General features: G+C 43.6%; 1 protein-coding gene across 1 annotated transcript; it reads right to left on the bottom strand.

Annotated features, from left to right (window-relative positions):
* Nucleotides 1-604: 604 nt before the first annotated feature.
* On the bottom strand, nucleotides 605-27,124 carry GNL1 (G protein nucleolar 1 (putative)). Its single transcript, XM_032211838.1, has 12 exons — nucleotides 26,950-27,124; nucleotides 21,399-21,567; nucleotides 20,346-20,482; nucleotides 19,134-19,285; nucleotides 15,188-15,259; nucleotides 12,384-12,582; nucleotides 10,616-10,711; nucleotides 9,147-9,344; nucleotides 5,927-6,105; nucleotides 3,256-3,418; nucleotides 2,631-2,771; nucleotides 605-1,034 (listed from the first exon to the last, which is right to left on the bottom strand). The coding sequence occupies exons 1-12, from the start codon at nucleotides 27,023-27,025 to the stop codon at nucleotides 736-738; spliced, it is 1,881 nt and encodes a 626-aa protein (XP_032067729.1). The 5' UTR covers nucleotides 27,026-27,124; the 3' UTR covers nucleotides 605-735.
* Nucleotides 27,125-27,254: the final 130 nt, after the last annotated feature.

The following is a 27,254-nucleotide window of genomic DNA, read 5'->3' as shown; positions in this document are numbered from 1 at the left end:
TGTCAAAAGGTCACAGAAAGTAATCATATGACCCCAGGACACTGCAACTGTCGTAGCTGCCAAGCATCTGAATTTTGTTCGTTTGACCATGCTGCTATGGTCATATGTGTGAAAAACAGTCATAGGTCACTTTTTTCAGTGCCGTTGCAACTTTGAACGATCACTAAATGAACTGATATAAACCGAGGACTACCTGTACATTTCTGAAAATGACTCTGCAATCTCCAATAGTGGTCAACCTGTCCAAGTGATGGGCAACAGCTGTTTGTAGCCATGGTGGGGTGGTGGGTAGAATGCAGTATTGCAGGCTAAATCTGCCGACCGCCAGAAGTTCGATCCTGACTAGCTCAAGGTTGACTCAGCCTTCCACCCTTCCGAAGTCGGTAAAATGAGGACCCAGATGGTTGGGGGGAAACAAGCTTACTTTGTAAACCGCTTAGAGAGGGCTGTAAAGCACTGAGAAGCAGTATATAAGTCTAAGTATGCTATTGGTATTACAGACATCCCAGCATCTCCCAGCCAGCAGCTGTTACAAGAGTTCAAAACAAACAGGCTACGAATCCTCCTGTGTTCCTAATTCATCTCTCCACAGCCGCAAAGGTGGGCCAGGAAATAAACATCACCTTTATTGATATACAGCGACAGCTCCAGAGCTGGGGAATGCACAGCGGGTAGGGTGGCTGGGTTGGGCTGGGCAAATCTATCGCCCGTCCCTTAGTCCAAGAGGGGAAGCTACTAACATTCATCTTCCCCAAGCAAAGCAAACAAGTTCTGAGTGGGTACTTTTCCCTTTCTGGGAGGGGCGGACTGGCTGGGCCCACTCTTGGGGGCCGAGAGGGGCTCCTCCTCCTCTTCGCCTTCTTCATCAGCATCCCGGTCTTTCTCTTCGTCCTCCTCCTCTCCCGAGCTGGAGATTTCGTCCTCCTCTTCTTCCTCCCACTCATTTTCCTCCGCAGAGCCCTGCTTGTCTTCTCGGCGATGAGCTTCCTGCAAAGCTGCAATCTCAGCTGTCTCGGGGTGATGCTCCCACATGGCTGCAGAGGGAACAAAAACAGAGCGGTGAGAAATCAAGGCATCCATCGCAAGGGACAGTCCTAGGCCAACTTCTATCTAGCCTATGCCACTATTCCTAGCAAACCCTGATCACTTCTATAAAGCAGTCTTCTGGACTCTTTACGGAGTAGAGAGCCTGTAAGAGAGACTCTTTCTGCTGCAGAAAAAGGCTGAGCCTGGGTACAATGTTTATGCTAATACTGTGCATAGATCATTCCGCATCATATGCTTCTGATATTCCCAGCAGGTAGGAAGACATGTCAAAATGACATCTCTTTTGCCAAGCATTTAATGGTTCATTATTTTGAAAGCTGATTCTAATTTGGGTTTTCATTGCAGTAATGATACTCGTTAAATTTTAATTGCGTGCCAGCTTAAAAATAGTCCAGAAGTTGGGGTACACATACCGGAGGGGGGGGAGAGAGATACCCCTAACACTCTTGGGGAGGGGTGTTCTGTTAAGATATAGCCTGTTGTGCCTTAAAATGGCTTCTATTGTACTGTGAAATGGCTTCTACTGTACAGCGCAGTGGAGTTGCCATGGTAACGGCTTCACAGTACTCCACAAGGGGGCTCCCTCTGGTAAGGGGGAAAATCCAACATTAGAAATTATGCTTGGTCCGGACATTTCCCCCCTATAAATAAATACCCGGGCAATGCCGGGTTATCAGCTAGTTATAAATAAAACCGGACAGAATGATGGTGTCTCTGAATACAAATTCTCACTCTCAATATTTATTTCTGAGATTTTTCTAGCATGGCTCAAATCATGACCACCCCTACACAGGGGTCAACATCCAGAAAATATATATGAAGGAACTCCATGGACGATATTCCCACTGCTTGCATGGATCTCGTTCATGTTTGGCAGCTAAGCATTATGCTGCTCATACTTTTAATGGGCATGAAATAATGGACTTTTAATAGACTTGAAATCAATACCAGTACAGGTAGTCTTGACTTACAACCATTCCTTTCGTGACTATTCAACTGTGACCATACCACTGGAAAAAAATGCGACTTACAATCAGTTTTCACGCTTATGGCTGTTGCAGCATCCTCATAGTCACGTGATCAAAATTCAGGTGTTTATGATGGTTACATTGCCACATTGTCCCCTTTTGCAACCTTCCCAGCCAGCTTTTGACGAGCAAAGTCAATGCGCGGTCAGATTTGTTTAACAACTACGTGATTCACTTACCAACTGTGGCAAGAAAGGTCATAAAGTGGGGCAAAACTCACTCGACAACTATCTTGCTTAGCAACATATATTTTGGGATCAATTGTGGCCATAAGTCAAGAACTACCGGTATTGAGAAAAGCAAGTGGGAATTTATAGGGATAGGACAATCCTTTCCGTTAATTATGCATGATTCCAAGCCAGCTAGATGTGAGTCCTTCATAACGCCTGCCTATTTCCCTGGACCAGTTTTCTCCAGCCTGGAAACCTGCCAAAGATGCTGGATTCATTGAGAATTATAGAAGTCCCATTTATCTGAAGAGCACCAGGATAGAGAGCACCCCACATCTCTTTGGAAGTGATGGAAAAATTGCTAAAGGAGTTTCTTGTCGGAGACCTTTCTGTGACGTGTAGCCTGGAGATCGCATACAGACACAGAGCCGCCCGTCGACTGCGAGGCGTAGAAGACTGTTGGCTGCTCGGTAAACATCATTCCGGGCTCCTTTGGCTGTCTTGTAACCTCGTTTCTCAGCCCAGGCTGAAAACACAGAAAGGAGGGTGTGTGTCAGGGTTCCAAATAGCATCCAAATGTACATCAGAGTCCCAGGCAAAAGCTTCCTCAAAGTCCCAATTTATTAAGGGAGCCATGTTGGCACATCTGGGAAAACCTGAACCTGAATCCCACCCAGCTAAAAGTTCAAGATCCTGCCCCTACACCCACGATTCCATTACATGGTCCAATCTTTCACTGCCACGCTGGCAGCTTCCACCCATCCAATTCCGGCCAGGTACAGAGACAAAGGATGGCCTTGAGTTTCTAAGAAGAATGTTATTATGGCTACATATCACCTAACTCCATATAACCCCCCTTCCTATTTTCCCACAATAGAAAATGAATAGTAGAAAGTGTGGCAGGCCCCAAGTCCAAAAGAAAAGATGGCTGGCAGGCCTGACAATGTGCTGGTTAGAACCAGACTGGACATCCAACTCAGCTGGACAAGTTGTTGCTTCAGCACTGTTACCTTCACATACATCCCAGGCACACCAAGGGGGTTCAGGCTTGCCGTGTTCGGCGTCAGGATGCCGCAGCTTGAGCAAGGCCTGCACCGGAATCCGGCTAGCCAAGAACCCCACAGAAGTATAGGGCTCCTGGATCTGGGAAATAGGGTAGATACCAGCCAATATCTGAAAATTAAACAAAAATAAGAAGGATTTATTGCTTGCCAGAGGTTGCTATTGGATTTACTCTGCAAATGTTGACAGACTAAAAAATAAACAATGGAGAAAAGGAGGGAGGGTTTTTTGGTTTTTTTTAAACAAAACATCAGCTCAAAACATCATCTCCTACAGCAGAAGACTCATCTCCCAGCTAACAGCAACATTGAGTCATCCCGTGTCTCTTCCAACTAACACCCTTGAATTGCATAATAGAAGCTCAGAAACAAAAACCTCTCCTTCTGACTTTTTTTCCTTCTTCTCCTCTTTATAACGTTTTGTTAGATTAGACAATAACATACAAAAATACAAAAGCAAATCGTAAGACGCTTTGTAGGGGAGGGAGAAAGGAAAAGAAAAAAAGCGTTGACTTCCAACTCCCCCTCTGTTGCAGTAGAATAAACCATTAATATCAAACCTCAAACTTTTTTGCTTTTCCAAAATAAATTATCCATTTCTAGAACGACAAATAAATCTAATCAGTAAAACCCAAAATTAAACTTTCGTTTTTAAAAAATCTCTCCTTCAGTCTGATTTGGAAGCATGCAGGGAAATTGTGATGGGAAAACATCCAGTGGTGGGATTCAAATAATTTAACACCCGGTTCTCTGACCTAATGATTTCTTCCAACAACCAGTTCACCAAACTGCTCAGAAAGTTAACAACCGGTTCTCCCGAAGTGGTGCGAACTGGCTGAATCCCACCACTGAAAACATCATGCTCTGTTCTATAATGATTAGAGAAGAAGGTTGTTCCCTCGTTAAAAATGCTCTGACCTAGGCATCCCCAAAAACACGAAGCCGACTCCTTGTCCCGATAAAACCTCCTTTTATTTAGGTTAAAGGGAATTCCTCTCCAGCAAAATCCTGGCAAATAGTCTTTCATGAGATTTCACAACTACAGACCTTTATCAGGTTTTGGAGAGCTGCAAGGCTGATATTTTCCAAATGCCACTCTGTAGCAGACAATACTTGGCAAGAAGTCAGGAACAGATCTTCACCCTCATGAACTGAACTAATTGTCTCCTGCAAACTTCCCTCCCCTTTCGCTCCTCTTTTATTCCCTATGGGAGAAGCCATTCACCGTCCACCTGTGCCTTTAATCCCAAGTTAGCCCTTGTTCCTTAGCTGTTCCCTTCTCCTGGCAGCTCTGTGCATGCGCACATCGGGAACAGGCTCCAGCTGTTTTTCTGCCCACTGATCTCCAACTCCGAAGACAGCTGATAACTGTCAGCCCTGGCCCCCTCTCTGCCTCCGATGCCAAGCACTCATCAGAGCCTTCCCCAGACTGGCCCATGTTTCTCCCCAATCTCCTCACTGTCCGAGTCTGCCACCAGCTCCACTGGCTATTGGCGGGCCATAACAAAAAAATCAGTACTCTGCTCAGACTGAAATCAAATCTTTTCATTTTCTTAGAAGATGCTCCAATACAGGAGATCCAGGTTTGGGGTACTCTCACCAAAGAGCATCTGGGTGTCTCATCTTCTGCAGCCATGGAACATTCCCTGCCCCAGCAGTGCAGCCTGGTGGGCAGCGTACTGATTTTTAAGAAGGGAAAGGACTTTATTCTCTAATCATCATAGAACAGAGCATGATGTTTTTCCATCACAAATCTTCTTTTTTTAATCCATAAACATTTTGAATACAGTGTATTGTCATTTGCAAAAGAAAAACAAAGAGAGAACAAAACAAAATGTTAACACGTATACTAGTAACTCTAGTAATAATATAACAGAATACTTTTGGCTCAATTTTTCTTTATATTAGCTTATATTATATTTATTATAGCTTATTCATAATTATGTTAATTTATATTAGCATATTTATAATTATAAGCCATATTTATATTTAATTGAGACATAGCAATAACCTCTCTTCATCTAATTTCTATCTCTTACCTCTAACCATAAAATTTATTTCATGTCAAGTAATATTCAGTGTCTACTTTGTCTTTTATTTTTAAAGTCAATGTATCCATCTCTGCACAGTCTAATATTTTTCTAATTACATCCTCATCTAATGAAGCGACATCTGGTTCCCCCTTAGGGCCGTTTTTCGCCCTCTGCCTTTCCTGAAGCCTCTGGAGCACAAAAAACAGCCCAACACACAAACCAGAACTCCGTTTCCAAACTTCCAGTTTGCACGTTGAGTTGTTTTTCGAAAAACGGCCTTAAAAGAAGGCCAAAGTCAGCTTTCCAGTGCGTGCATGTGCATTGGAGCTGACAGGACTCCGCGTGCCCTAACGAATGGCTCCACGTGCCACCTGTGGCATGCGTGCCATAGGTTCGCCATCACGGGTATAAGGAAACTTCCTATGTTCAATCCTTTATGTGCCTACTCATAAACTTTTCAGCATGTGCTCCCACAGCATTGGGAGTTCGACAGAAACACAATTCACATTTATATTCACCTATAACCCAAGCGCTATTCCCGCTGGGCAGGAAAACTTTACTGATTTTTCCCCTTTTCCAACTCTTACCTGCTGTTTCCTGTCAACAAGAGACGGGAAGATGAGCCCTGGACAATCGCACAACTTGACCGTGGGTGTAAGGAAGTAGGTCTGGAAGTACTTAGTATGACCGGGAGTGCGGGAGACGCTCACCACTTTGCGGCCTACCAGCCCATTAATAAGGGAGGACTTGCCGACATTGGGAAAGCCTGTAGGGAGGTGGAAAGGGAAGGACAAATCAAAATGACTCTCATCATCATCATCATCATCTCCACCTTAATCAGAACTGTTACCATGAAAGGTTTGCTTGGGGGACCCTCCAGTTCTTCTACAAAACAAAACCTTGGGCCAGAAAGTCTGTCTCAACTTTCTTGCTTATTTATTACTAGCTGATAACCCAGCGCTGCCCAGGTATTTATTTCTCCTAATCCTGTATTAGACAGGAAAAGCCCACATTTCGGTGACAAGAAGCGTCAAGAAAAGCGATACTACCTTAATTTCTAATGTTGGATTTTCCTCCTTACCAGGGGGAGCTCCCTTGTGGAGTACTGTGAAGCTGTTACCATGGTGACTCCACTGCGCTGCACAGAAATCATTTTACGGCAGTATGGTAGAAGCCATTTTAAGGCACAACAGGCTGTATCTTAGCAGAATACACACCCTGAAGGGTGTTAGGGGTATCTTACCCCCACCGTATTTGTTTCCAGAGAGTAAGTAATCTGTGTACCAAGTCTGGTTGAAATTGCTTGAGGCGTTCCAGAGTTATGCTGGAACACACACACGTTAGATAGATAGATAGATAGATAGATAGATAGATAGATAGATAGATAGATAGATAGATAGATAGATAGATAGATAGATAGATAGATAGATAGAAATTGATATAGCAGAAATCAGCTTCTCTCTTTTTCTCAGCCTGCATGGTGCAACTTCCATCTATCCCAACTAACCCAAGGGTCTCCAAACTTTAACACTTGAATTCCTCAGCCAACCATACCTTAAAGTTGCCAAGTTTGGAGACCCCTGAACTAAACCACTGCCAAGTTATCTTTTCATCCATTCAAAACCTTAGCCAAGAACAGAGGAGAAACTACAGTGGCTATATTTAACACCTGTAATCTGCAATTTATCATGCAGTACTGCATTTCAGATTTTTAGCAATTATTAAAGAAAACTTGGATTTAATGGACTGTTCCCGCCGGGGAGAAGTGCCTATTCATCCCAAATGTCTATTAAATATAAGACTGTGAAATTCAAATCAATCCACATAACGTTGTCATGACACAAATTATGCAAACTAGTAATGTAGGTCAGCCTGCTTGATTTGCATCTGGAAGCCATGACGTAAATCAATGTCATTTGCATCATGATGCAATGTTACAAATTATGCAAAATGGGGCAAATAAGAAATGTACCGTAGCTTTTTTCTTTTATATATTTGCTGAGCGTCTTGTCTGGACTACTTTAAGTGCCATGAACTTGGCTATTATAGTATTTCAGAGGTGGGGAAATGTCTAGACAGAAATTCTGTCCACCATCACTTAAATGTTCTAACTAGCAGTCCACTAAATTGAGGTTTTGCTACACTACTGTCTGATCTCCCCTTCCCTTGTGAGGGGCTCAGGGTGGTTATCCTCATCACAATTCTACGAAATTAATTAGGTCAAGAGAGAATGTTGGCTGCAACTTTCAGTCAAGAGATCCATGAACAAGAGAGAACTTGAACTCAAAATCCCACCAAGAGGAACCCATCACTTTAGCCAGTTACTTAGGCTGCCATTCAAAATTTGTTTACTTTGAAATAAGCCCTGTGAATTCAGTAGGCATTGGAGGTAGTTCTCAACTTACAACAGATCATTCAATTGCCATTCGAAGTTACACTCTTTTAAAAAGCTACCTACAACCCTTTCTTAACATAATTGTCACCACCATTCCTGCATCACGTGACCACAATCTGGGTATTCGACAACCAACTTGCACTTATGACTGGTTACAGGATCTGTGGAGACTCTTAGTCATCCAGGTCATTGTTAGGAATATAATCTAACGGTTGGGTTGGCAATATATAAATCATGTAATAATGCTATACCTGTTTCTTTAAATCATACTGTAAAATGTGATTGGTTGCTGTTTCCCCAATCGGCCATAAGAGGGAGCCAGAACGACTGTTAGCTCTCTGTTCATTAGATGCTGGGCTGATCTGATATGAGCATTTTGGAAGCTGGCTGTTAGAAAGTGCTGTGAGCTATTGTAAGTTTTGCAACTGCTAGCAAACTTTGAGTTCTGAACTGATTATATGATACTGGACTATGTTATTTGGATTATCCCTTAACTGAAAGACACTGATGACTGACTGTCTTATCCGTGTATGACTTGGACTGTTTGATGGACTCTGATACCTCTATTTCCACGAAAGTAAAAGCCTATTTAAACTGCAGTGTCTCTGTATGCTGGTTTGTGTGTTCTCCAACACAACTCTCACAACGCTTCGCTGAATGTACTCGCTCTCCCAACAGGGAGCTTATCTTACAGGTTGTCCCAAAGGTGCTTTTTCAAGAGGCAACTGGACTTTCTTCATTTTTCTTTGAAGACGTTTCGCTTCTCATCCAAGAAGCTTCTTCAGCTCTAACTGGATTCTGAATCCTCCCATTCCATTCTTCAGTCAGAGCTGAAGAAGCTTCTTGGATGAGAAGCGAAACATCTTCAAAGACAATTGTTAAAATCCAGTTGCCTCTTGAAAAAGCACTTTGGGGATTGGTTATAAAGTGTTCTGCACTGATATGAACATGATGTGCAATGGGTTTTTCTTGGCCATTTCCTGGCCAGAAAATGCATAAACACCATTGGATATGCTGGATTTGTTTAATGACCACATGGTTGACTTAACAGCTTAACAACATCATGTGATTCAATTAGCAACCGTGGTGAGTTGCTTTATGACCATTGTATTGACCACAGTCAAAGCTTCAAGCCAGGTCAGATGGTGCTTCAACTTACAACCACAACAACATACAACCAAAATTTCAGGCTTCATTGTAGTGATAAGCAGTGGGACTACCTATCCTTCCAAAAATTATGTATCTACCACCTATCAGTAACACACCGGTAACTTTGGTTTTGCATGCAAATCTGGACCTGTTGCAGTCCATGTCCTTCTTCAGCACCTGGAAAGCAATTCCGCCAAGACTCCTCCTCAAAAATAGTCCCGGAAATACTCCGTCCTGCTGAGTGACTTTAAGGGCAGACTCACCTACGCAACCGACTGTCAAGATTCCGTCTTTGTAGAGTTCCTGGGAAATTCCACCGCCCTCCATAGCTACATCTGTCTGATGCTCCACCAGCACGGTCATACTTCGGTCATCCTCCTCATCTTCCTCAGAGTCATCCAGCAACAGGCCAGCACCAGCAGCATCCCGCTCAATCTTCTCTTTCCAGCTACTCAAGTCCACTGTCAAAAAGAGAGGTGAAATTACGATAGTAGCAGAAATGGCCAGCTACTTAAGTGTAGTGGAGGTGAAAGTGCTAGATTAAAAACCAGGAGAGAGTTCTGCCTTGGGCCTGAAGCCAACTGGTTGGCCATTGTCCTTGTCTATCACACCAACCCAGGGGTGGGCTTCAAAAATTTCAGTAATGGGTTCTCGGCCCGGTTGCTGGGTGGCCATGGCCATGGTGGCCATGGCCTAGTCGGCTTCCTGCACCTCATTGGGGGCGGAGGGGTGTTTTCGCCTTCCCCAGGCTCCGGAGGCTTTCCTCTAGCCTCTGGGAGGGCGAAAACTGCTTACCCTAGGCTCCAAAACTGGGCCATTTCCAGCCTTCCGGAACATCTGAGAGGCCCATTCTCCCCCCACCCCCAAGCCTCCATGTGGGCCCTGCACTTATGTCATATCCAAAACAGGCCCGGTGGAGACTCCTGGGTGGAGAGGGGATAGTGTGGGATTTGGAGGTTCTCTGAACCGGCCATAACATTAGCTACGGGTTCTCCCGAACCCGGGCTAACCCGTAGCAGCCGACCCTTGCACCAACCCACCTTGTAAGGGACCTGCTAGGTGGGTGCCTTGAATTGTGCAAATACTGAGAGAAGGGGAAATAGAAATCTAGAAATAAATAAATAAATAAATAAATAAATAAATAAATGAATGAATGAATGAATGAATGAATGAATGAATGAATGAATGAATGAATGAATGAGAGCCAGTTTGTTCTAGTGTTTAAGGTGCTGGCCTAGAAACCAGGAGACTGCAAGTTCTAGTCCTACCTGCCGGCATGGAAAGCTGGCTTGGGCCAGTCACTCCCTCTCAGCCCCCAACTTACCTCAAAGGGCTGTTGTTACAAAGAAAATAGGAGGAGGAAGGAGTATCTTCCTCACCTTCAGCTTATAAAAATTATAAACATTAAAATTAAAATAGGCGATTTGCTGCTTAATATATGTCAAATTAAATGGAGGAAATTGGAATGTACATCTGTGATCTTGTTAAAACCATTTTACTTCAAATTTAGTGAGACTGGGGAATGCTTCTGAGTAGATGAGCTAAGCCAGAGCTTATTCTTTAGACAACTGAGATAAAGGGGCTCAAGGAAAAGAAAATTGCTGATTTGCACTCTCAACTTTTGTCACTTTTCCTTGCTAGCCTGAAAATGAACCATCCTGGCGCTGACTTTTAGGAGAAAATTTCATCCCAGGTTAAAAATGGCCCAGTCCCAACATGAGAGCAGCCGCACCTTTGCCCGCTGTGATAGTCTCGCAGGAGCTCAGGAGCTGATTGGGCCCCATAGCTGTGCTCCAGCCCTTTCGACGCTTCCGACGTTTTTTGAACACTGCAAGGAAAAAGAAAGACAGAAAGTTCCAGGTTGAGATTCGAAGCCGACACTTTAGATTATATCTGTGACATGTGAAGAAGTGGATAGGGGAGGAATCAAGGCCACAAACCACCCAGGGTTCCTGGGAGTTTGGGAGGGGGGGGTAGGGTAGGATATATAAATGTAACGAACTATTAACTGCCGTCTGTCGGAAATAAGTGTAGGATCTCCTGCTTGGGAAGGCGGTTGGACTAGATGACCTACAAGGTCCCTTCCAACTCTTAATCTATTAAAGTGATTCTGATTTTGTTTAGGTACACTGTTGGCTGCTCGATTATTTTGAATACTGGTCAGAACATAGAGAGGTCCAAAATATTCCAACAAACCCAGTTGCTTGTCTCCACATCAATATTTAAACTCGTTGACATTGTCAGGACGTATGGCTGACCCTGGCTGGTCAAAAAGAGAAACTACTAAGAAATCTCAGGATGCGGTTAAAGAAATATTCCAGAAGTTGAAGGCAAATCACTTCCATACAGGGAATCCTTGACTTATAAGCATAATTGAGGCCAGAATTATGGTCATAAGTCGTGCCAATTGTAAGGAGAGTCACCATGTCACTGGGCCCAATTTTATCACTCTTCTTCTTGTTCCTCTTCCTCTTCTTTTCTTCTTCTTTTCTTCTTCTTCTTTTGCAATTAAACAAACATGGTAGTCAATAAGCAAACCTGCGGAACTTAATGGGCACTTTTGCCAAAAATAGGAAGTAAATTTCTGATGAAAAAAAAAAACTGTTGCAAATCATGGTAACATGACTGTGGAATGCAAACAGCCATAAATGCGAACCAACTGCCAAGTGTCCCAAATGTGATCATGTGACTATTGGGGGGGGGGGGCGCGAGTGGCCATCCAAACTTTGAAATTGAGTCATAAGTAGGTCTGGGGAGGTCTGTTGTAACATACAGCAATTGCTAAGCAATTGGTCATAAGCTGAGGACTATCTGAATGATTGCAAAGAAGGCATCCTGAAATTTCATGTGGGTACCAGGAGCCACTTCGACTCAAGGGAATTCATTGTCTTTAACGACCAAACTGACAAGATTTGGCCAATGAACCAAAGACCTTTTCTATACACTTTGACCTACAATTTGCCTCTTATAACAAAAAAAGAAAAGAAAAAACAAGCCATTATAACTAGCCCTCAATTTATGACCACAACTGAGCCCCTAATTTCTGTCGGTAAGTGAATTTTGCCCCATTTTACGACATTTCTCGCCACAGTTGTTAAGCAAATCGCTGCAGTTGATAAATTGGTAAACCGGCTGTTAATCTGAATCTGGCTTCCCCATCGATTTTGCTTGTCAAAAAGTTGCAAGAGGTTGTTAAGACCTCAGGGAAATGGCAAAGGCCATTAGTATGAAGTAGTTACCAAGCATCGATCACAGGGATGCTACAAAGGTTGTAAGTGTGGAAAGTGGTCATAATTCACTTTTTTCAGTGCCGCTGTAACTTCGAACGGTCACTAAATGAACCGTTGTAGGTCGAGGACTACCTATATAATTCTGCTATTTCTCTTATAGCATACAGGGCTATGCTAAGCCTTTTGACAGCTCAGCCAATACAGAATTACACTGAACTGTAACATCCACTAGTAGTCATAAAAATATTATGAATATATGTGGGAAAATACCTGCACTGGGATCTTGGTCTTGCTGTGGGTAAGAAGTAAAACAGATCACGTGGATCTCAGGGAACCGACTCTTGAAATAATACTTCCAGGCCACCACCAAGGCTGGTGGGGCCAGATCAATCTTATTCAGTACCAAGATGAGGTTTCTCTTCATCTGCTTGGTGACAAACTCATAGAGGGCCGGGGAGAAGTTGATGACCTGAACAAGAAAGGTTTGAGAAAGGGAAAAGATAGAATGGGGAGATTTAGAAAAATAAGGCATCATTCCGATTTCAGTTTTCTAGAAATATATATTTGCCTTTTCGTAATCCCTTATATCGGGTTGGAGTCAGAGCAATTGAATGGAGCTGAGTGTTTACTGGCCGGATGCCCTTCCTGTCGCCAATGCAGAGTTCGCAGCAGAGATTTTCTTAACGCATCCAGACAGAGAAATATCTGCCGTTGCCTAGGATTGAACTCACAGCCCTCTGATCGTGAGGCGAGAGCTCCACCTCTAGGCCACTGCACCACTCAATTTTACAGAAAGGATGGTTTGCTTAATTTGCGATGACAGGAAACTGAAGGTGGATTTACAGCAATATAGCCTCATATCTGTTGGCCTTTTATTTCTTTCCAAACATTAATGAATACAGGCAGTCCTCGACTTACAACAGTTCATTTCATGACCATTCGAAGTTACAATATCACTTTAAAAAGCCACTAATGGCTGTTTTTCACACTTACAACCGTTGCAGCATTCCCCACCCCCCCAGCCGTGTGATCAAACCTGGATGCCTGCCAAGTGACTCATATTTGTGACGGCTGCAGTGACCTAGGATCATATGACCCCCCTTTTGCGACTTTCTGAAAGGCAATGGGGGAAGCCAGATTCACTTAGCAACCATGCTGCTAGCTTAACAGCTACAGTGGTTCACTTAACAACAGTGACAAGAAAGGTCGTACAATGGGGCAAACTCCACTTAACAGCTGTCTCACTTCGCCATGTAAATTTGGGGCTCAATGTTAGGGTTCCAAGTAACACCCCTAACCAAGCAAGGTCTCCAGGGCTGACACTCAGTTGTGGTCGTAAGTCGAGGATTACCTGTACAGGACAGCTAAACTAGTTGTTGCTATATGCCTTTTCCCCTTTCTAAAGGTGCGAAGGGACAATGCCCCGGGATGTGCATGCCTCTGCACTCTGTTCTCTGCATAGTCTGGACTTATGCAAAATTAGAATCCCATATGTTAACATGAACACAAATGTGGCTTTTTAGATGCAATTAGTAATTTAAATCTAGGCTTCTCTAAAAACAGTGCCTGGAAACAATGATTTCCTTTTGGCCTCAAACAAGTAGCCTTTATTATTTTTACAAATAACTCAAGATAGTAAACATATCCAACATACCTTCCTCCTCCTATTTTCCCCACAACAACAATTTGCCTTATAAGGTGGGTTGGGCTGAAAGAGAGTGACTGGCCTAAACTCACCAGCTGGCTTTCATGGCAAAGATGGGGCTTAAATCGAGGGTCTCCCACCTTCAAGCTTAAGCCATGAAACCAAACTGTCTCCCATTTGTAACCATTTGCCTTCTTAGCTGAGGCTGATTGATTCTGCCATCCAGTGACATTTCTAAGGACAAAGGTCAACCTCTCCGGCTTTAATTTCCACTAGACAAACAGTGACTCATTGGGTCATCAGATCATCCTTTTTTAGATATTTCCTTTCCAGATGCGTCAATGCCTTCAACAGTGGCAGAGCTTCCTAATGGGCTAGAAAAGATGCATCTGCCTTGAAAGCACTCATGTGTTGAACTGCATAGCACAGCCAAACGTCAGGAGGGGACTGCAGGAAATAATATTTTATGACATTTTGTATGATGTCATAAAATGCTTTACGATAATTTTTATGTCACAAAATCTGTATATATAAATATCTCTCTCTCTCTCTCTCTCTCTCTCTCTCTCTCTCTCCCTCCCTCCCTCCCTCTCTCTCTCTCCCCCTCCCGTGTGTTCTAGCACAACTTTGGAACACCTCGAGCAATTTCAACCAAAGTTGGTACACAGATGACTTACTCTCTGGAAACAAATACTGTGGGGGGGTAAGACACCAACACCCCTCGGGGTGTGTGTTCTGTTATGACACAGCCTGTTGTGCCTTCAAATGGCTTCTACTGTACAGCGCAGTGGAGTTGCCATGGTAACGGCTTCACAGTACTCCACAAGGGGGCTCCCTCTGGTAAGGGGGAAAATCCAACATTAGAAATTACGTTTAGTCTGGACATTTTCCCCCTATAAATAAATACCCAAACAACGCCGGGTTATCAGCTATGTTTTATAAAATTTGCTACATTTCAAATCATGTAGCAAATTTTAGATTTTGGATGAATTCTGTAAATCAGCCCATTTTAGATATCTTGGTTGGAAAGGTTTACTCTATGCTGCACTATTCCATCCAGTTAAACGGTTAGAGACACAAGAGTTTTAGTAGTATATAGATAGAGGTTATACCACAGGGATGGGCTCTTCTATCAGGTGTCCCTATTACTGTCTACTGTCTCTTGGTGAATAAAAACTTCTTCATTCCATCATTTGAAAGGGAAAGAACTCTGTCCATTAGGGCAGAGTGAAGGATCAAACATCTCCAGATCTTTAAAGCCTGGATGAATAAACAGCATGTAAGTTCACAACTACACAAGAAAATTTTAAAAAATGCAAATAGAATGCCAACATCTGATTCTTCCATGCCACTCTATAACACCTGCTGAGCAATTTTGGGTGAATCTAAATCCACAGAAAACCACAACAGTCGTCAATAGGAGTCTCACCGGGTGTCGAATGTCTGTAATAAGCAACACAATGTCTGACATCTCCAGGACACGCCATAGCTGCTTCCATGTCTAGAAAATAAATTAAAACATTTTTTAAAAAAGTCTTCTGTAGAATTTATCTTCCCCCAATGAGCCAGACACAACACCCCTGACCAGACTTTGGTTAATAATAGAAAAGAACATTTGTAGCTCAGGATTGAACTGTGTTATGCCCCGCTAGCGGAGCTGGCAGCAGATTTGGGCAGTGAGGAAGTTGGGGAGGAACATGGGCCAGTCCTGGAGTCTGAGGAAAGGCTCTGATGAGGGCTCTGTGTCGGAGGCAGAGAGGGGGCCAAGGCCATATGCCAGTTATCAGCTGCCTGAATTCAGAGTCAGACAGCAGTGAGGCAGACGAATAGCTGGAGCCTGTTCCCAGTGTGTGCATGCGCAGAGTTTCCAGACGAAGGGAACAGCTAAAGAACAGGGGTCGACTTGGGAGTAAGGCCACAGGTGGACGATGAATGGCCCCTCCCAGAGGAAATAAAAGAGGAGCGAAAGGGGAGTGGAGTTTGCAGGAGAAAATTAGTTTGCTTAATTGGTTCGTGACTCTCCAAGACTCCTTGCCAAGTTTTGCAGATATGGGCCTGTCAGCTCTCCAAGCCAGATAAGGTCTGTGACTGTAAATCCTCCCTTGAAAGACTTTGCTGGGTGTGAATGAGCAGAATTCACAGTAAATTAATAAAAGGGTTTTTAGCTGGGACAAGGAGTTTGCTTCATGCTTTTGGGCAGCCTCGGTCAGAACAAACTGCTCTCTGAGCTTGGTTGTTTTCTTGAAGAAGTTTCATTACCCAAACTACATAACAGTGTTAGAAATTCCCTAATCAAAAAACTACCAACTCAGACAATCAATACAGCAGTAAATAACAGCCTAATCAAGGAACCACTAAGGACACTCCTACCAATCCTGCCAATATGTATGTAAACGGTGAACAAACCCTACCCCCATTCTAACATTGATGATGTTACCTAGTCGTGTATTGAAACAACTGCAAGAAAGCAACTAAGCGCAGAGGACCCTACAGATTTTGTGTCCCTTTCAACTTTTATAATTAATATTACCCAATCAATCCTAGTCCTCGGTTCAGGGTTTCTTCAAAGAATCTACAAATACAAGAACAGACATCCCCAAACTGATGCCTCTCCTCCAATTGCATGGACCATCAAGACTGATGGACAGCCTGTGACCACTGCAAATTAAAGGAACTGAATCCAGTGTCCCAGGTTCGTGAAGGGGAAGAATCAGCACAGGCACACCAAATAATTTGGCATGTATGACATGTAACGTATGCATTTTACTAGCTTTTTGTTAATGTGCCGTAACAGTTTCATTTATCTATGGAAAAAAGCCTACATCCAAGCGTAATAAACATGCAAAGGCCATGAGATTTTTTCCATTCTGCTATATTGTAGCTTCTTGTACAGAAACTGAGGAATTTATCCTGGATAAAGAAGACAAAGCAATGGATTTCACTAACAGGATCGAATAGTTATCTATTTGTTTCAAAATCATCATTCCAGTATTCTCCCTCCCCCCACTCCCCAAAAAGTGAGAGATGCAGCAAACAGTATTGGTATAAACTAAATGTAGTTACATCCCCCCCTCCCCCCCAGTCTATTCTGTCTTTAATTCCCGGTTACCGCTTCTTTCTGTTTCTGTGCTTTGGGTGGCACTGTTTTCCCAAGAACATGCATGCAGTTAGCTAACTAAAGCAGTTAGACTTAGAATAACTTTATAGTCACTTTAAATGTACACTAATTGGCATACATTAAAATGAGATTTTGTTGCATACAGCTCTCAAAGGGCCACCACTCCAATATACACAACACAGTCTAGTCCGGGTGTATACATGAACATGGTGAGAAAAATGAATCTTGCGAGTTTACCAGATGGATGGCATAGGGAACAAAGCTATTACAGAACCTGCTAGTCCTGCTAGAAATATTTCCAAACCTCCTCCCAGAGGGGAGCAGCAGAAACAAACTGTGAAGTGGATGTGTGGGGGGTCTCTAACAACACTTTGAGCTCTAAGCACATAGCGACTATAAGCAGGATCCTGAATAACAGGCAGGGAGCTTCCTATAATCTTCTCGGCTGTCCTAACCACTCTCTGTATGGACTTTCTATCTGAGGCACTGCCACCACCAAACCAAACAGTGATGCGGTTTGCTAAAATGCTCTCAATTGTGCCTCTGTAAAAAGTGGTCAGGACAGAAGGAGAAAGATATGCTCTCCTCATCCGACACAGGAAATGCAGACACTGGTTTGCACGTTTCACTAAGGATGACGTATGGAGAGGCCAATTCAGATTGTTAGTGATCTGCACCCCCAGATACTTAATACTTTTGATCACCTCTATGGCTGCATCCTTGAGTGGAGTATGACCATGCCGGCTCTTTCTAAAATGTAATTATGTATCCTATACATAAGAAGACATTATACAGCTTTCACACAGACCAGATTCAAAGCTTGCCCAAAAGAGAAAAGGGAACAGCATTTTTCAACCCTGGCAGTACTCTGTGTCCTGCCAAAGGACACAGAGTACCTAAGTAGCCCCTTGGGCTTTGCAATGATACCATCACTGACAGTGTGGACAGCTTAAATGCAGGTAGTCCTTGACTTAAGACCGGTCACTTAGCAACCATTCAAAATTACAACAGACCTCTGAGACACACAAACCCAAAAAATATTTGCAACTCAGATTCGAAATCCTGTTGGCTAACCCGTGTCCCCGCCGAAACAATTGGAAGATGGCATTTTAGGCACCGGCCTGCATTTACGGTGTTTGTACCATCCCACTGTCATGTAATTATGATTTACAGGGATTTTTACCAGAACCCGGCAAATATTTCCAGTTTCCAGCAAAAAGTGCCCATTGTGACCAATGGGTTCACTTAAGGAGCCATGGGTGCGGAGTGGTTAGAATGCAGTATTGCAGGTTAACTCTTCCCATTGCTGTTCCCGACTGACTCAAGGTTGACTCAGCCTTCCATCCTTCCGAGGTGGGTAAAATGAGGACCCAGATTGTTGGTTCTGTAAACTGCTTAGAGAGGGTTACAAAAGCACTATGAAGCAGTGTGTAAGTGCTATTGTTATTAATGACTGTGCCATTCACTTAACTGCAGCATTCACCTAACAATTGTAACAAATTTAGTTGATCACATGGATGCCTCAGCTTATGACTGGGTATGGCACGTGTTAGCCAGGGATCACCGAGGTGGCTGGCTTCCTCTGTGAAAGGATTTTTTTCGGGCGGTTTTATCTTTACCCATGGGACACTTGAATGTTGGTAGGCATTCAGGGGATGCTCCTTCCTTGTCCCTACGTGGTTTATTCGCTCATGGGGATCGAGCCACCGATCTCAGCGGTGCGCAGGCCCGATGTCTTACCCCGTGAGCCACCATGGCCCCTTACTTATGACTGTTATAATGTGTCACAGAAATTCCAGGATCCGTTATAATTATTTGGTCGAGGAGTACCTGTACTCAGTCTTGCCTTGCATTCTGCACATATGTGCTAGTCGTTCCCAACTCTAGGGGGCAATGCTCATCTTCATTTCAAAGCAGAAGAGCCAGCGTTGTCCGAAGACGTCTCCGTGGTCATGTGGCCGGCATGACTAAACGCCAAAGGCGCACGCATCACTGTTAGCTTCCCACTAAGGGTGGTCCCCATTTTTCTACTTGCATTTTTACATGCTTTCAAAGTGCTAGGTTGTCAGAAAGTGGGATAAGAAACGGGAGCTCACTCTGTTACACGGTGCTAGGGATTCGAACCACCAATTCTTTTAAAGGTTTAAGGCATTCATTTTCTTCCCCAAAAGAGAAAGCAGGTCTCAAATGCATTCTGGGGGCTTCAAATGGGCTTCCATGGGGGTGATGATGCAGCTTAGATCTTCCAAGGGCTTACCTCCAGATTGTGCTCAAAGTAACTCAACTGGTTGGGCTGGAATGTACTATAGATATTCTCAAGATATTCCCGGAAACACTTCTCCTCTCGGGCCAACAATTGATCCTTGCTCATTTGGTAATTCCAAGGGGGACGTTTAGGAAAATCTAGTACTATTGAAAAAAGAAAAACACAAGAAGAGTCAGGAAAACTTGCCGCCATGACGAAGGAAGTGAGAATAAAGTTCTGAGAGGTCACAAATATTCTGAATCAAGAAATGTACACAACCTCTTATGCTCTTCCTTCGCTAAGATTGCATCTGAAAAATCAGGCAATGCAAGTCAAGTTAGAGAAGGGAGAGAAATGTCTTGATAAGCAGTTCTGTGGTTGCTACTGTAATGACATTAAATTAATTTTGATTGAGAAGGAAGAAGAGACCTCATCACAAGTGGTCCTCAACTTGCAACTAGTCATTTAGTGACTGTTTGAAGTTACACAATGGCACCGAAAAAAAAGGTTATTTATGACTATTTTTCACACTTACGACGGTTGCAGCATCCTCATGCCCACTTGATCAAAATTCAGACACTTGGCAACTGGCTGGTATTTAAGACGGCTGCAGTGCCCCAAGCAAAGTCAATGGGGAAGCCAGATTCACTTTACAGCCCTGTTGCTAACTTGGCTATTGCAGCGATTCACTTAAAACAGCCGTGGCAAGAAAGGTCGTAAAATGGAGCAAAACTCACAACCACTGTCTCGCTTAGCCACAGAAATTTGGGGCTCAGTTGTGGTCATAAGTCAAGGACTACCTGTATTAAGAATGGGAAAATGATACAAGGATCTTAATTTAGCATCAGCGCAATTGGGCAAAACCAGGATCTGGTATCCGAAACCAGCCCTTCCCAAATTCATGGCCTCCAGATATTCTTGGGATTGGAACTCCCAATTTTCTTCAGCCAGCAGGCCATTTGTTGGGAAAAAAGCCCAGTTAAGAGATTTATGCTGCGTTTAGAAACAGACGGAGGAGCAGAATGTTTGTGCTGAACCTTCAGACCCCTTCATGCGTTTCAGGTAATTAAAAGCTCCTCGTCGTAAATGGTTCTCCTGCCTGAAGCAAGACCTCCAGAGACGAGGAAAAGTAGTTTGTTAAGAACAAGAAATGGCCCAAGAGAGGGAAGCCCTTCAGATTCACCCACCCACCAAGAAGCTTTTCCTTGATCATCTTCACCCTACCTGAGCCAGTCTTGTAAACATCTTCTATGTCCACCTCTGTCTCAATTTCTGGCACCGGTTCCAAGATTTTCTCCCGGGCAATTTTTTTCCTCCGCTCCACTTCCTCTCTGCTTTCCCGCTCAAAGTGCAGCCGGTATCTTTAATCAGTAGAGAAAATATATAATGGTTGTGTGTCTGTGTGTGAGTGTGTATTCTAGCATAACTCTGAAATGCCTCGAGCAATTTCAATCAAACTTTATGACTTACTTGATGGAAAAAAATACTGTGGGGGTAATACACCCCTAACACCCCTCGGGGTGTGTGTACTGTTAAGATACAGCCTGTTGTGCCTTAAAATGGCTTCTACTCTACTGCCGTAAAATGGCCTCTACTGTACAGCGCAATGGAGTTGCCATGCTAATGGCTTCACAGTAGTCCACAAGGGGGCTCCCTCTGGTAAGGGGGAAAATCCAACATTAGAAAATTACATTTGGTCAGGACATTTTCCCCCTATAAATAAATACCCGGGCAATGCCAGGATATCAGCATTTAATAAAAATCTAACAACGTCATGAAGTCTGATCGTCACTTCAGAGATAAATCTCAACCAATATTTAGAAGAGATCAAACTGATCTTTTCTGACACCGAACAATGGATGCCAGACCAGAAATCAAGCAAACAAGCCCCAAGAGTTTCATCTTTCCGTAACTAGGTGTCCTCTGTATATGTTGTAATGATGACTCCAGGAATTCCAACCAGCAGAATGAAGCCTGCGAAGATCTACAAGCACAAGTGAAGTAGTCCTCAACAGAGAACTTCAGATGACTTGGGCATGTTCTGCTCCTCTCCAATTGCCTTATAGTACGGGTGTCAAACGCGCGGTGTCACGTTGCCATCACGTGACATATCGCGATGTTTCCCCTACCCTCTGCAGAGCTGGGGTGGGCATGGCCTGTGTGTGACGCATCCGGCCCGTGGGCCGCCAGTTTGACACCCCTGCCTTACAACTAACCCTCATAATGGAGAATGGCAGACCTTAAATGCTTGTTCACTCAGAAATCCTGGGTTATTACCTGTTGGGATCATAGCCTCGTTCACCTGGCTTGCGGATCTGAGGCTGCTGGTTGAGCTTGCGAACCTGCAGAGAGAAAGACTCGCTATCTGATGTGTCCGTGTGCTCCTCGTGTCGATCATGACTGCCGCTCCGGCTGTTTGAACTTGACCTCACGCCATCTTGAAAGCCTGGAAAGACAACAGAGGGAAAACCCAAGAAAGAAAGTTAGCCCATCTTACATGGCGGTCACAGTAGTTTTGTTCAAGAACGATTGCATTCGACATTACAGTAAATTACAGGACAGATGTAGGCTATTTAGTTCTCTTCAGATTTTCAAAGTCAGACTCCAATCAGTCTTAGCCAGCTTTGGTTTTGTGTGCAAGCTGCACGGCCTAGTCCCATGACGGCAAATCTAGGGCATGCATGCCACAAGTGGCATACGGAGCCCTCTCTGCAGGCATGCAAGCTGTCGCCCAGTTCAGCTCCACCATGCATGTGCATGTGCCTCCTGCCAGCCAGCTCTGCCATGCAGAGACCCAAAAATGGGAGACATGTGCACATGTGCAGGAGGTAGCGTGGGGGGGGGGTGCTGCCCCCACAGCCTGGTTTTGGTCGCAGAAGGGTTCAGGGAGGCCTGCTAGGCCCAAAACACGGTGTGGGGTCACATGCATGCCGGGGAGCATGTGGGTGGGGCCAGCCAGCGGTGGGATTTGAAGGTTCTCCAAACCGGCCATAACGTTAGCTACGGGTTCTCCTGATCCCGGGCAAACCCGTAGCAGCCCCCCACCCCTGCATTGCCGGGGGAAACAGCCTTAACATTCAGGACGTCTAGATTCTAGTTCAAACTTGAAGAATCAGGGATTTGAAGCAGGAGGAGGGAAATGGGAACCTAGATACAGACAATAAAAAAAATTGGAATCCAGACTGCCGGAGATTCTACCTATATTTTCTGGGATTGCAAGGTGATATTTAAAGCAAGGAAACATAACTAGAATAAAAGAAGCTATTTGTGGTAGGGGAAAGGAGACTATTAGAGAGAGAGAGAGAAAAAAATCTACTTCCAACAAATACAAGGAAAGCTAGGGAAGAAGGGAGAGGGATGAGACAATCATTGGCAGATTGTTTGGATTTGCATTGTAAGATTCTGGATGAGCTCAATACTTCGACCTTGACGGGAGAAGCACAAAGAATCATTGTCAGAAAGATTGCGTAACAGGTTTCCTAGATATTATGATTTTTCCACTCAGTAGACAGAGAGATGGGACACAGCAAAGGAGGGGTGAGCATTCTTGCTCTCAGCTACTCCCACCCCTCCATATATCTAGACCAGTGTTTCTCAACTTTGGCAGCTTTCAGTTGTGTAGGCTTCAACTGGGAGATTGTGAGTTCTAGTCCCACCCTAGGCACGAAACCAGGTAGGTGATCTTAGGCTGTTCACTCTGTCTTAGACCTAGAAAGGATACAAGAGCAAATGACTTCCAAAATCTCACCAAGAAAATTACAGGGACTAGACTAGGCTGTTGCCTCGTCTAATTTGAAGGCACCAACAATAACAACGAAAGGATGGTAGCAGTTTAATTAAAGGAGCCTTCAAGCATTAATTGGTTAGCTATAGATGGCAAGAGACTCCATGTGGATCAGGACAACAGTATCTGGCTTGCAAAAATTTCATATAGCCATGCATGGCAACAGCTGACATTTTTCTGCCTCTTTGCTGCCATCTAGGGATCTTCTGGAATATTACAGCACTGACCTGATAATTTCTGTATAATAAATGGGCAAAATAGGAGGGGAACCCTGTTTTTGAGGGGGGGGGATCAGCAGGAGCTAGTAGCACCTTTTCCAACCAACATACTTTTTATTAAAAGCCATAAGCTTTTATGAGATGGAACTCTCTTTATTACATGGACAGATGCATCTGATGATAAGTTGCAGTTGGTGAAAGCATATGTCTTTTACGGTAATAAATGTTTGTACAGATGAGCAAGTAAGTTATGATACCATGAAAATGAAGTAAACTAAAAGAGAATGGAAATACTCTCAACATCTAGATTGCAAATGCAAAACTTGGCTGCAGGAACTACAATTATAGAGAAAGTAGACAGCCAAGATTGCTTCTCAAGAACAGCTCCTTCAGATCACCGTTTTCTTTTTAATTCAAACACTGCCATGTTATTCCTTTTTCCTTTAATCAGAATGCCCATTTTGAGAAATCAAGCAAACTCTTGACAATCTTGAGTTATGCAGACCGACTCATCAAAGAAACGTAAACTCTTTTTCAGCTAAGACATGTAAAAAAAAATAAATTCAAGTGTATGACAGGGATATTTCATATGACGAAGATGTGATAATAAAGCCTCCTACAAGTTCCGCTCAACTCCTAGAACAGGGTGTTTTAAACCCGTATCTGCCAAAGGTTGATGGTTGCCATGAGAGACTTAAAAAAAGTCCATCATTAGAGTTTTTGCCTCCTTTTTTTCTTTTTTTGTAAACTAACAGGTTCTGCACCCTGAACATTTTTGAAAATGCTCATCTTAGACATTTCATGGACTAACCCATCATTTTTGTGGGGAGGGGTAAATAATACAGAAATTGTCATCTTTTTTGTGACTTCCCAATCTAGTTTTCAGTTATGAGATTTCCCAGTGGCCTCCCCTCCTCATACAAACTGCGTCTGACCTTGCTTAACTTTGTGGGCTTGGCTAAAGCTAGTCTGGCTCTATTCCCTGTAATACAGGAGCTATCAAAGCTCCTAATCATGATGACATTATATAAAGCCACACTGAGCAATGTGTCCTTCTGAATCCTTCTAAATATGTCTATTAACCAGTTGTGGCTCTGAATTGTGGAAATATCTCTGCATCTTTACACCCTTTCCAAATTCCTCACATTGGCAGCAATGCGGGTTGCTAGCTACTCAGACCTAAAAAGCTTAAACTTTTTAAAAAGTTAGGCAATGGAGATGTTGCCTTTGCTGGGTGGTTCTCAAACTAGGATGAATTGCAAGCAACCTACACTTCCAGTTCTCTCAAAGGGCTGAAGATCTATGTGTATTCAAATGCCTTTTTGCCAAGATACTCTGTTATTTTGGCAATTACTGTCTAGCCTTAACATGAACCTTGCTGGAAACTAAGCAAATATTGCTTAGACTGTTTTTTCTTTGAAAAATGTTGTTTGTGGTTTTATATTACCAGAACTGACACCTTACCATTTTACCTATTTTGAATTGCCCTGGAAGGACACTGCTGTGAAAAGCTGCCCAAAAATATGTTCTTGGCACTGTTTGAATTGAATGTGATGCAGTTGCTAGACTCTAGTGTACTACAGAAAAGAGATTATTATGATCATCAGTTAAAAGACACACGCCTACTTTCCCTCTTTCTGTTATGTGTTTGAATGCTGCCAGACAAAAGTTTTGCTCCCAGCCAGCTGCCCATTTAATTCCCTGCAGTGTTATTTCAGTACTATTACCACACAATTCATAACCCTCCAAAAGCTTTTGTCATCCTACTCCCGGTGATGAAGGCTTAGCTTTTTCCAAAGTGTTGTGCACAGTAACCATTTACATTCCCCCACTTCTCTCTCTCCTAATTATAAAAGCAATGCTCTCCTTCGCAAAATGTCCTTGGTTACTTTACCCAACTACATCAAGAGGCTCCAATGCTTCCCTTTTGCTCCTTCTTCCGAAGATGCTTAAAGTCAACAAAATCTCTCCAGCCTCCTGGACCACTCCTATTTTTAAATATACCCACACCAGAAATTATTGCATTATTTGGTTATGAATGGCTGACGATTACTCAGTTATACTACCTAGTGACATAGTCGCTCATGCAAATTCATTCTTAAGTGACTTTTTTTATTGATGCCCACACGTCTGTCTGTTAGCAGAAAGCGCCACATTTCTGTAGAGAAATATTACTGCAAGACCTGACTCTGGAATGAAAGCTTGGGCTGACATATGCATCACCGTCAATCATTATGAGGAAGAATATGGAACACGTCTGTGCAATTGGCAACCCACCACCCTAAACACTGAACATTCGTCATGCACGACAGGCCATGAACGGCTCAACACACCTCTTGGTTCTGCAACCCCATCTGCTTTCCTTCCAGCCCCTTAAGAGATAGATCCCACTTAGCTTGGCAGGGAGTTGCAACATACACAGGCGTCACATGAAATCTAGAAACTGCAATCCTAAACAAAATTCCATGCAACAGACACATTGTGCAGGAGGACTCAGGATTGCTGCCCCCATAAAAATCTTGGATTTGTGACAACCCATCCAGTACACATGACATTCTTAGCATTGCTATGTTATTCATTACATTTCTGTCCCACCCCATTTTCAAGGTACTTTGAATAGTTTCTCTCATCTCCTATCCTGTCAGACACACAAAAACTCTATGAAGTAGGTCTACTTCAAATCTTTGGCCCAAGGTTACTTACATTTGGACACAATGTAGTACATTTTAATTATTGCACCATATCCATTTTCTCTAATATTAATTCTCCTGTCTTCAAAACTAAAGCCTTTTACAAGGAGGTTGGGAGATATTTAATAAAATATATATATATATAACTAGGAAGAAAATTAAATGAAACAGGAAAAAAGTAGAACATAATGAATGCCTATAGTCTCTCATATATATTTCTAGAGGTAAGTGCTCTTTCCCATGTCTGAAGTATATTTCTTCCCCTCAGTTTCAGGGAAGAGGTTGTACCTATGAATGGGATAAGTAGTAGTTCTAACTAAGTGGGAAAAAGAGAGAGTGATATAATACCCACTGCATTGCAGATATTAGGGCAAAGAAATCCAGCTTTACAAAGAAACGGTTATCTCCCAAGTATAGCTTAGAGGCCAAAGGAAAAGTCATTCTGCAAAGATTTAGGAAGATGGCCTGGATTTATTTTGACCGAGATTAAAGCGAGGAAAGTAGAAGCGGGAGACTGCTGCTTTTTCTCATGTGCCCAAGAGGTAGATGCTCTTCATTCTGTCATTAAGCTTCAAGAAAAAGTTGACATTTATGTGCAATTGCACTGTGGACACACTGCCGCTTCCCTAGCAGTTGTCTTAGTTAAATTTGGGCCAGCATTCTTTTTTTTTTGGGGGGGGGGGGGAATGTGCTTCAGTTTTTCCAATAGACAAAACGAAGATGTCAAGTGCTTTCTAAATATTTTTTTGCGGAAGGCTTTTGTTGTCTCCAATTCATTTCTCTCCATATAACCCCAAAAAGGAGGGAATGGAAAGGTCACACTTCTCTCCCCGCCCCCCCCCCCCGCCCCAAATGAACCAACGCTGCTTTAAGAAGAAGAGCTGCCCATGGGCGCCTATGGGTGATCATGAGATAAGGGGCAACTCCCTTCCCCTCCAAAACGCTATGGGATATCCGAGGGAGAGGAAGGGATGGGGATAATCCAGGTGCTAAGGACAGTCCTGCTCCTACACATTCCCTTAAGGAGGAAGGGGAGATAGGAAGATGATCCAGATGTTTCTTGGAAGGCGCCCCGCCCCCCCGCCCCGATTCTCCCCCCCCCCGATTCTCCCCCCCCCTCCCCACTCCTCTCTCACCCTGCCGCTTTCGCTCGCGTTTATCCTGCAGCTGCTTCTTCTTCTGCTTAGCGCTGAACGGCCTCTTGCGGGGCATGTCCTGTCCCGGCTGCCGTCCCCTCCTCTTTCCGCTCCTCCAACAGCACCGAACTCGCAGTCCCGGAGTGGGGGGGAGAGGGGAGGAGCTACAAGAAAATTACTCCTTCGGCGGGGAGAAAAGGAACCAATAAGCTCGGAGGAAGGGAGTGGAAGCACAGTGGAAGGGGGCGGATCCTGCTCGAACTAAAGAATGAGAGATCGTGACGCGAAAGGAGGAAAACAGCTAG

Source organism: Thamnophis elegans, chromosome 2 (assembly GCF_009769535.1).
Source record: "Thamnophis elegans isolate rThaEle1 chromosome 2, rThaEle1.pri, whole genome shotgun sequence".
NCBI lineage: Eukaryota > Metazoa > Chordata > Lepidosauria > Squamata > Colubridae > Thamnophis > Thamnophis elegans.
This window is presented reverse-complemented; position numbering and strand designations above follow the sequence as displayed.

Bases quoted from the DNA above. Each gene is read 5' to 3' on its own strand.
- GNL1 (XM_032211838.1), bottom strand. From the start codon at position 27,025: ATGCCCCGCAAGAGGCCGTTCAGCGCTAAGCAGAAGAAGAAGCAGCTG. The intron at 20,483-21,398 runs GTAATAACCCAG...TACTGATTAAAG, and splicing joins CGAGGCTATGATCCCAACAG to ATACCGGCTGCACTTTGAGC. The intron at 9,345-10,615 runs GTGCGGCTGCTC...TCTTTTTGACAG, and splicing joins GACTATCACAGCGGGCAAAG to TGGACTTGAGTAGCTGGAAA.